Source organism: Microcaecilia unicolor, chromosome 2 (genome assembly GCF_901765095.1).
Source record: "Microcaecilia unicolor chromosome 2, aMicUni1.1, whole genome shotgun sequence".
Classification (NCBI taxonomy): domain Eukaryota; kingdom Metazoa; phylum Chordata; class Amphibia; order Gymnophiona; family Siphonopidae; genus Microcaecilia; species Microcaecilia unicolor.
Window position 1 is genome coordinate 622084723 of NC_044032.1, and position 10427 is coordinate 622095149.

General features: G+C 42.4%; 1 protein-coding gene across 5 annotated transcripts; it reads left to right on the top strand.

The window, feature by feature from the left end:
* The first annotated feature begins 802 nt into the window (after nt 1–802).
* Nucleotides 803–7350, top strand: LSM6 (LSM6 homolog, U6 small nuclear RNA and mRNA degradation associated). 5 transcript variants are annotated; one of them, XM_030192700.1, is made up of 4 exons: nt 803–905; nt 1156–1257; nt 3389–3502; nt 6944–7350. In XM_030192700.1, exons 2-4 carry the CDS (start codon nt 1164–1166, stop codon nt 6976–6978), a joined length of 243 nt encoding a protein of 80 aa, XP_030048560.1. In that variant the 5' UTR covers nt 803–905; nt 1156–1163; the 3' UTR covers nt 6979–7350. The 5 variants fall into 5 exon arrangements, with proteins under 5 accessions (XP_030048560.1, XP_030048561.1, XP_030048562.1 ...); XM_030192701.1 differs by having other exon boundaries at nt 817–882; XM_030192702.1 differs by having other exon boundaries at nt 834–894; nt 1154–1257.
* Nucleotides 7351–10427: the final 3077 nt, after the last annotated feature.

Consider the following 10427-nt stretch of genomic DNA (forward strand, 5'->3'; position numbering starts at 1 on the left):
TTGTCATTACCCTTGATTTCAACACCTAAAATGTATTGTTTACCCTTGATCTCAATACCTGAACTGTATTTACTGATATTCTTCTAATTTATTGTGTATTCTCTATACTCTTTACTGGAACTTTACTCTGTATTTCTTATTCCGTAAATGGTGATTACCACTAGGGTAAGCCACATTGGGCCTGCAAAGAGGTGGGAAAATGTGGGATATAAATGCAGAAAATAAATAAAAATAAATAAAATATTAAGTGCATTTTTATAATATACTACTGCATTCCACAAAGCAAAAGACACAAGTTCACACACTGTTTCTCTTGTTATCTGGGCACAGGGGAAAAAAGAAAAAGATTTTAATTGCTCACATTGTTCAACCTAATTCATGTGTAGTGTGGGATATAAATAATAGACATAAACTCTGAATGTTGAGTACCTGATTCTCATAACATGATGTCTGTTTTAGTGGCCCTTTACCAGGAGTAACCCTCCCCCCCCCCCCCCCCCCCCCCCCCAAAAACCTCTGCAGGGAACATATACTGCGCAAAATGGCATGTTTGACAATATAAGTGAGATTAAAGAAAAATGCTACCAAAAATAAAGAACAACAACGTGGATGCAACAGTCCATAGGTTTGTTTGCTTTGTTTTCACGGTACGCAGAACGACGACTGTTGCGCGGGGATTCGGGAATGGGATGGGGAAACAGATTAACCTAAGTGGCTTCAACTTTTTGACGAAATGCCGCCTCCTGGTCTCAATCAAATTTTCGTGATTGTTCCGTTGGCTGAGTCCTGCCTGCCCTGCTAGGATTGGAACAGGAAGTGGCATCAGGGGGCGGGACTTTGACGAAGGAAGATTTGAGTGCGCGACCGGAACGGGTGCCTTAAGTACGATTTGCAATTGCAACAAGGTGGGACTTACTGGGTAGTTTGGGAAAACGTGGGATAGGTGCCGGGCTGCGGATAGGGAGGTGAGGTATTAGATAGAGGTGCATGTGAAAAGAAGTGCTTAACTTTTGAGAATGCGATGGTGATCAAACGTGTGTGACTTAGTATCTCTGATCCTTTCTATTCAGGAGCAACTGTCTGAATGACTTAGCAATGCCAGATCTGTTGATTTGGGGTTTTGTACTGATCTACTTACTTTTTCCCTATATGCAGGAACAACAATGAGCCTACGGAAGCAAACACCGAGTGACTTCTTAAAGCAGATTATTGGAAGGCCAGTGGTAGTAAAGTTGAATTCTGGAGTAGATTATCGAGGTATTTGGACGTTGCTATTTAATATGAATAAACCACAGTTAGTATGTGATTTGAATTAGGGTGAGGATGCCATAGAACCTGGTTTATACTTTGAGTACCCAGTACTTAACCATTATCCTCCCCTGTGTTTGCATATTCCTTAGTTCCTAAGAAGGTGGACAAAAATCAGTTACAAAGTTTGTCATCCAGTTAAACTAGATGTTCAAAAATATTAACTTTTTTTCTTGTTTAATAGTATAGTTACAATTATAGCCTATCTCAAACATGTGCAACATTCTTTAAATCAGTCACCTTACTTTCTAACTCTTCTTACTCTTACCTATCTATATGTTACATCTTTGCTTTACTCTTCACTATCAATTAAAATGTTCTATTACATATTGTGTTGACATTGTAAGTAGTATTATGCCATACTTTGTATTATTTGATTATTTTTACTGCTGGACTTGCCTGTTGCTCATGTTTGATCTATTCTTACTGTACAACACCATGAATGAATTCCTTCAAAAAGGCGGTAAATAAATTAAACCTGTACTTAAAATTTCATAATTAAATAATAGACTTACACACATTGTAGGCCAATCTAAGATGGGTATTCATTTTGTGGAATTTAATCTCATTAAGCTGGATATAATATGGCCAGTAGTGCACTATAAGTAAACTTTCCAGAAACAAGAGCTGGTAACTTCACTTTTTGTTTCTCAGCAGACTAAAATCACATGTTCAAAGACAAGTTGTATAGAGTTGTTCTGACCATATGGAGTGTTGGAGATATACCAAGTAAGACAAATGAGTTAAGGTGGTTGGACAATAGATGAATGAGTGGGCATAGAGTAGAAAGGAATAATGGAGTACACTAAAGAAAAACATGAACAGAATGAGCCAGTTGGCAATGAAAGATACTTCTGCTCTTGATTTCAGTTGCAATAAGGAGTATATTAAGACTTAAAAAAAAAAAAAAAAAGAGCAGACCGGAACAGCTTGACCAAGAGAGAGTGGGGTGGGGGGTGGCAGCAGAAGAGTGAGAGGGGACAGCAAGTATATCCTAGCGGTTATAAAATAATTGTAAATTAATGAGTTTCAATGATTAGAGTAGCACCATAGTCATAAGAAGTGAGACATATCAGTAGGAAACTTCATTTAAATCCCATGTAAGTGACTTTTTATATAGGGTATTATTCCAGGTAGAGATTTAGAGGTTTACATTTAGAGCTACAGCAAGGCCTCAACCTTAAGAGTTCACTATCTCGATTCGCTCTAAATATGGTCTGCAGATTAGATTTTTGTTCCAACCCAAACAAGAACTTTACTGAAGAAATCAAAATTGCACAGCAGAAAGAATTACAAAAATTAAATTGTAGCAGATCAGAAGATGATTCTCACACTCTTGAACATTCTAAGGTTTATACTTGGGCCTCCCTTTAATCTTTCTGATATTTTCTGCAACTCTTCCCCCTAAAGAAACTTTGGGAGGCTTTTTTTTTTTTCTATATTCCATACACATTTGTCTCAAATACCAGAGGGGCATTTGAGAGAAGTGCCACCCACTACCTCACTCTCTTGGTCAAGCTGTTCGGGTCTGCCCTTTTTTTTTTTTTTTTTTTAGTCTCAATATACTCCTTATTGCAACAGAAAACAAGAGCAGAAGTACCTTTCATTGCCGACTAGCTTATTCTGCTCAAGTTCCCAAAGCACTAAGTTGCTGTAATGCCGCTGAACAGCAAGGGCACAATCTTTCACCAAGTGTGCTGAAATGGCCAGGCCTAACTTTGTCATACTGAAGCATAGCGAGCACATTCCAAATCCTCTGTAGTGTCTTGCAGGAATCGGTGATAATAAGCTAAAGGGACTGGGTTTTGAGAACCCAGTGTTAATTTTATCTTGAACGTCCTTGGTCAGATTGGTTGAGTGATGCAATGTGTAATTAAACTCTGGAATTCCTTGCCAGAGAATGTAGTAAAAACAGTTCACCAATTTTTCTGTTGTATTTTTTGTTGTCTTTTCAGTGGAATTTGTAACTTTACTGCTTCTCTCTTACTGTATAAAGGAATGCAAGTAGAAGCAAAATGGAGTATATATCTGTCTGAGTAATGAGTTGCGCTACCAGCGATTTCACTGTGTATCTTTACAGGTGTCCTGGCTTGTCTGGATGGTTACATGAACATAGCTCTGGAACAGACAGAAGAGTATGTCAATGGACAGCTAAAGAACAAGTATGGGGATGCATTTATCAGAGGAAACAATGGTAAGTTTTGTTCAGCACTCAAGATTTCCAACTAACCTCTTGTGTTGTGTAGGATAGTTTGTAAATGTGAAATCTCATCTGGCCAGTACACACACTGCATAGTGGGGGCTTTGTTTTTCCCCTTTTATACTTTTGATGGCTGACAGTTATAACGTTGTTCCTTATGATTGAAGTCTGTCCAGAAAACCTCCCTCCCCCCCTACTTCTACACAGTGGAAAACAAACCAGCAGATCAGTATAGTATCCAAAAAGACTTTATTGAGGATACCGTGTATGAAACAAATGCCCGACACAGGCCGTGTTTCGCCCAACAATAGGGCTGCGTCAGGGGCTAGTCTGTATCTTTCTTAAATAAGATCGGTATCAAATTATATGTCAAAGCAAGGATATAAGGAACCTTCTTCATAAAAAAAAACCAGCATGAGCAGCATAAAAGAGAATATCCTGGATGACGCCAGATAGACAATGAATAGCCTGCTAACAAAGCAAATATCCTTGCTTTGACATATAATTTGATACCAATCTTATTTAAGAAAGATACAGACTAGCCCCTGTCGCAGCCCTATTGTTGGGCGAAACACGGCCTGTGTCGGGCATTTGTTTCATACACGGTATCCTCAATAAAGTCTTTTTGGATATTATACTGATCTGCTGGTTTGTTTTCCTCATCTCTATTTTATAAATGTATTTTTGTATAAATAGAGATTTTTGACTTCTGAAGCAGGCATATTACTGCCAAAACACAGTACCGTGTCGAGTCCATTGAGCCTTTTATTTATTTTTTATTGATTACATTTGTACCCCGCTCTTTCCCACATACAGCAGGTCCAGTGTGGCTTACATAGTAAAAGAAAGCATCTTACATAGTAAAGAATACAGTAAAAACAAGGAAATGTAGGAACAGTATTATAAATTGTGATGATCATAACTACTTACATTATGAACGGCATTACAAAGGACATGTGAAAAGAACGTAATGAACTAGAATAGGGAAAGTAGACAAGGATATGATAGGTGAAAGGGAAGGAGAATGTGAGGGAAATGGTAAAGGATGGAGGGAAGAAGATGAGGGATTGAGTATAACATTGGGGTCAGAGTAAGCGTCAACGTCTTAGCAGGAGTATCGTAGGTGATCTGGTGGAATTAAGCTGGTCCATTAGGGTAAACTTGCTTGAAAAAATGGGTCTTTAACATTTTCCTGGCAATAAACACTTGTTTTCTTCATTAACCTCTGGAGTCCTGTACTAATCATTTCTATAGCGCTACTAGACGGATGCAGTGCTGTACACATTATATGCAGGTACTTTCTCTGTCCCTAGAGGGCTCACAATCTAAGTTTTTGTACCTGGGGCAATGGAGGGTTACGTGACTGACTTGCCCAAGGTCACAAGGAGCTGCAGTGGGAACAGAACCCAGGTTGCCAGGATCAAAGCCTGCTGCACTAACCATTAGGCTACTCCTCCATGCCTATTGTCCCTTCCCTACTTCTTGGGTTAGTATTGTTTCGTAGGTAATCCTTCTTTGATTTGTCAGGTGTTTCCAGAAGCAAACAAGCAAAAGCGAAAGGCGCATGTCTGCGAATACGTGAACGGCTGCCGCTATTTGCACCTCTGCAGATGAGCGAAATAGTGAATGCTAACCACGTGAATAACGAGAACGGACTGTATGCACATATGTTGCAACTGTGCCAAAAGTTTGCCTTTAGGAATGTCTGCATATAATTTACCAGTGCATGGCACCAACATTTACATATACCGTCACTCAATTATATAAAAGCCTTTTTTTTTTTTTTTTTTGCATTTAAAACCAGGATTTACACACACAATGCTTTATAAAGTTACCCCCTAGGTCAGGTGAGGTCAGCCTTGGTCCCCGAGGGCTGCAACCCAGTTGGGTTTTCAGTATTTCCCCAATGAAATATGCATGAGATTTTATTTGCTTACAATGGAGGTATTGAATTCAAATAGAGTGGAGGAGTGGCCTAGTGGTTAGGGTGGTGGACTTTGGTCCTGGGGAACTGAGGAACTGAGTTTGATTCCCGGCACAGGCAGCTCCTTGTGACTCTGGGCAAGTCACTTAACCCTCCATTGCCTGCCGCATTGAGCCTGCCATGAGTGGGAAAGCGCGGGGTACAAATGTAACAAAAAAAAAAATAAGTCTTATGCATATTCTAATCTAACCTCTACACTTTTATACCATCTTGGATCCAAGGTGGTTTACAAAAAGAACTTGAAGGCGCAATTACAAAGTGTTAAACATAAGAAGAAACCGACTGATGGAAAAAATTAAGAATCAGTTAGTTTCTTGAAAGAAAATAGTTTTCAAATTCTTGGCAAGATTTGAGTGATATTGAGTCTTCCATATTGGAAGAGCTTTGTAAGAGAAAACAGTTTTTATAAAAACGTAATAGTGCATAGCCTTAAAAGATGGAAATATCAAATGATAGTTACACTTCAGTCTACTTGTTTTACTTCAGTCTACTTGTTTTACAACAAGTGGAGAAACATACCAAAGAAAGAGAATCTGGGATCAAGCCATTAAAACTAGCCAACTTAAAATCAACACAAGCTTGTAGAGGTAACCAATGTAAATATACTAAAAGGAGTGAAACATGATCGAACTTTTCTTTTATTCATTGAGGAAATACTCTTGAGTTGCGGCCCTTGAAGACCAGGGTTGCCCATCCCTGGCTTTAGGTACTCAACCCTACACACATGTTTAACTATATCAGTGCACCACCTTGTCTATATTCTGATACTTTTCAAAACTATGGAAGTGTGGTGACATTCTTTAAATATGTTCTGGTATAAAGATGACACCTTAACTTTTTTGTTCCTCTGTTCAGTCAGTGAAGTTGGTTTACCAGCTGCTCAGGGATGGAAAAAATGCATTAACCATATTTTTTGAAACCCAAGGAAAACTTTATTTGGGAGGGGAGTGTACTTGCTACTTGTTCTTTTCAGGTTTACTTTTTACTTTTCTTTGCTCTCCCCTGCCTCCAAGCGGTTTCTCCCTTTTCCAGTCCCCTTTTTTTTTCTTTTTTTATCACCATCACCACAGCACTCTCTTTCCAGCCTTTTTTCTCCTGTGCATTTGCCAGCTCTTTCTGGAATCGTCAGTGGTGGTGGTGGCTGTTGCCAAGCTGCCCTCTGGCACCCAGGGTTTCTGCAGCCGCAATAGCAGTGCTGCTAAACATTGTTGCAGCTACATTGCTTATGGTTGGGTCCACCTTGGTTCACAATGCTTTGAGAATGGCCACACACTGGCTTGATATTTCTCAGTACTAATATAACATACTTATCCAACATGTGCTTACAAACAGGTCAGTCAGCAGAGGCTTTGTATGTGTGTTCAGATTTCATTCTGCTATTTTTTTTTTTTTTAGTCAGGCATATTTTAGCAAATACACTAATGTACTGTAATTTTCTCTTTTCTTTTCAGTCTTGTACATAAGCACACAGAAGAGGCGAATGTAAAGAAAGCTGAAGAGAAACTTTATACTTTTTTTATGTATATATTTCTTTTGCATTTATTGTTTTCTGAATTAAAGCTGTTCAGCATCCTTATGGTTTTCCTTTAAGAATTAGATTAATTACAGACACTAGGGAATTTATTTTCTTTCATCTGAACATTACAGTGTGTAGCTGTAAATTTATTTTTGAACAGTGGTTTAATTTCCCTTCTGTACTGTAAAGTAGTTGTTGGCTGTTGGGTAGAACCAAAGATGGCCAAAATTAATACATTTGTGACTAGCCTCAGAGTATTACTCCTCTCAACGGGCTAATACAGTTCTTTAGAGTATGTTAACCTAAATGGTTGGGTCAATAAATGGCAACCTTTTATTTATACATCTGTATTGCAGTGTTTTTATAAATCCCTTACATCTGCTTTGATTACCAGCCTTGTTCATATTTGGTAAAGTGAGAAACCTCCCAAGACAATTCAGCTTGTGTTGGCTGGTTCTTGTTGGTATGGGTCCTTTCCTTGTTATCTATACCAGACCAGTCCAGACTAATGGGTTGTGTCCATCTACCAGCAGAAGGAGACAGAAAAAATAGTTCCAAGTGAACTGCCCCTTAAGGGTATCGTGCAGCTTGGAATGTATTTTCTCTGTCTCCTAGCGGATGGTGGACGGATCGTGCAGATACTCTGGATTGCTGGCTGGTAGCTCCTGTCCCAGATTCTTCTAGTGACAGTGGAGCCCAGGGGTGTGCTGGTAGCCGTGTTGGGGCATCATCTGCCAGCTAGGGTGATATCCAGTGATCCTGGTCCCCTACCCTACCTCCCCTGGCTACCTTTATAGCAGGGTGATGGTTGATTGTGACATAGAGTAACTTGTCTCCCCTGTGGGGTTCTTCTCTTTTGTGGTGGTAGGTATATCTGAATTTCTGCCTCTGAGGTACAGTGGGGGAAATAAGTATTTGATCCCTTGCTGATTTTGTAAGTGTGCCCACTGACAAAGACATGAGCAGCCCATAATTGAAGGGTAGGTTATTGGTAACAGTGAGAGATAGCACATCACAAATTAAATCCGGAAAATCACATTGTGGAAAGTATATGAATTTATTTGCATTCTGCAGAGGGAAATAAGTATTTGATCCCCCACCAACCAGTAAGAGATCTGGCCCCTACAGACCAGGTAGATGCTCCAAATCAACTCGTTACCTGCATGACAGACAGCTGTCGGCAATGGTCACCTGTATGAAAGACACCTGTCCACAGACTCAGTGAATCAGTCAGACTCTAACCTCTACAAAATGGCCAAGAGCAAGGAGCTGTCTAAGGATGTCAGGGACAAGATCATACACCTGCACAAGGCTGGAATGGGCTACAAAACCATCAGTAAGACGCTGGGCGAGAAGGAGAAAACTGTTGGTGCCATAGTAAGAAAATGGAAGAAGTACAAAATGACTGTCAATCGACAAAGATCTGGGGCTCCACGCAAAATCTCACCTCGTGGGGTATCCTTGATCATGAGGAAGGTTAGAAATCAGCCTACAACTACAAGGGGGGAACTTGTCAATGATCTCAAGGCAGCTGGGACCACTGTCACCACGAAAACCATTGGTAACACATTACGACATAACGGATTGCAATCCTGCAGTGCCCGCAAGGTCCCCCTGCTCCGGAAGGCACATGTGACGGCCCGTCTGAAGTTTGCCAGTGAACACCTGGATGATGCCGAGAGTGATTGGGAGAAGGTGCTGTGGTCAGATGAGACAAAAATTGAGCTCTTTGGCATGAACTCAACTCGCCGTGTTTGGAGGAAGAGAAATGCTGCCTATGACCCAAAGAACACCGTCCCCACTGTCAAGCATGGAGGTGGAAATGTTATGTTTTGGGGGTGTTTCTCTGCTAAGGGCACAGGACTACTTCACCGCATCAATGGGAGAATGGATGGGGCCATGTACCGTACAATTCTGAGTGACAACCTCCTTCCCTCCGCCAGGGCCTTAAAAATGGGTCGTGGCTGGGTCTTCCAGCACGACAATGACCCAAAACATACAGCCAAGGCAACAAAGGAGTGGCTCAGGAAGAAGCACATTAGGGTCATGGAGTGGCCTAGCCAGTCACCAGACCTTAATCCCATTGAAAACTTATGGAGGGAGCTGAAGCTGCGAGTTGCCAAGCGACAGCCCAGAACTCTTAATGATTTAGAGATGATCTGCAAAGAGGAGTGGACCAAAATTCCTCCTGACATGTGTGCAAACCTCATCATCAACTACAGAAGACGTCTGACCGCTGTGCTTGCCAACAAGGGTTTTGCCACCAAGTATTAGGTCTTGTTTGCCAGAGGGATCAAATACTTATTTCCCTCTGCAGAATGCAAATAAATTCATATACTTTCCACAATGTGATTTTCCGGATTTAATTTGTGATGTGCTATCTCTCACTGTTACCAATAACCTACCCTTCAATTATGGGCTGCTCATGTCTTTGTCAGTGGGTACACTTACAAAATCAGCAAGGGATCAAATACTTATTTCCCCCACTGTAAGCCTTTATTTATTCCTGTCACTAGTAAAGAAGGTTGTCCTATATAATAATTCTCACCTCCAACGTTCTAATGTGCCTGGTACCGTGGCTCCCTCGGAGGTGGTCTGCTAGGCAGTTTAGAATGCACTGACGTCAGTGATGTCACTGACAGCTGATTCCAAGGCAAGGGGGGGGGAGTAGGTTTCCCTACTCCTCCCCCTGCCTGGGAAACAGCTGTCAGTGCCCCTGCCCTGCAAAACCGCGAGCCAGGCAGGGGGAGGAGTAGGGAAATACGCGGAGCGTGTTTCCCTACTCCTCCCCCTGCCTACCAATCAGCTCTCAGTGCCCCCCGCCCCGGCGCAGCACCCAAGCCCCTACCCCCCCTTGACGCATCACCAAAGCCCCTACCGCCCCCCATTGGGCACATCGACTCTCGCCACCCGCAGCCGCCAATACTAACGCTGTCCGGCCGCTGCTGCTACTCCTGTGGAAGCAGCAGCGGCCGGTACAAAAAGAAAAAAGCCAAAAAAAGATTTTTAACCTGAAACGCGGCTCCGTAGACAGCCATCTGGCATTGGCTGTCGTCACTGCAGCCGCTCCTCCTCTCCCCTCCACGTCACTGCCCCTGCAGGAAGACCCCGGAGGAGCACAGCGACAGAGGGGAGAGGAGGAGCGACTGCAGAGATGATGCGCCGCGGGGGGCGGGTCGCTGGACATGGGTGGCTGGAGGGGGAGAGGAGGGTCGCTGGACATCGATGGCTGCCGTGGGGGGCAGGGAAGTGGGAGGTGGGGAGGGGATCCTGAGACCAGATGGGTGGCTGCAGGGGAGACAGAAGGGACGCTGTAGGGAGGGGCAGGGGGAGAGGAGGGTCACTGGATATGGGTGGCTGCAGGGGGGGCAGGGGGGAGAGAGGTGGGTCACTGGACATGGGTGGCTACATGGGGGGCA

What these genes read in the sequence shown, in the direction of transcription:
- LSM6 (XM_030192700.1), top strand. Translation starts at nt 1,164, where the DNA reads ATGAGCCTACGGAAGCAAACACCGAGTGACTTCTTAAAGCAGATTATT. An exon ending in TTCTGGAGTAGATTATCGAG is followed by an intron (nt 1,258 to 3,388) that starts GTATTTGGACGT and finishes GTATCTTTACAG; the next exon opens with GTGTCCTGGCTTGTCTGGAT. An exon ending in ATTTATCAGAGGAAACAATG is followed by an intron (nt 3,503 to 6,943) that starts GTAAGTTTTGTT and finishes TTTTCTTTTCAG; the next exon opens with TCTTGTACATAAGCACACAG.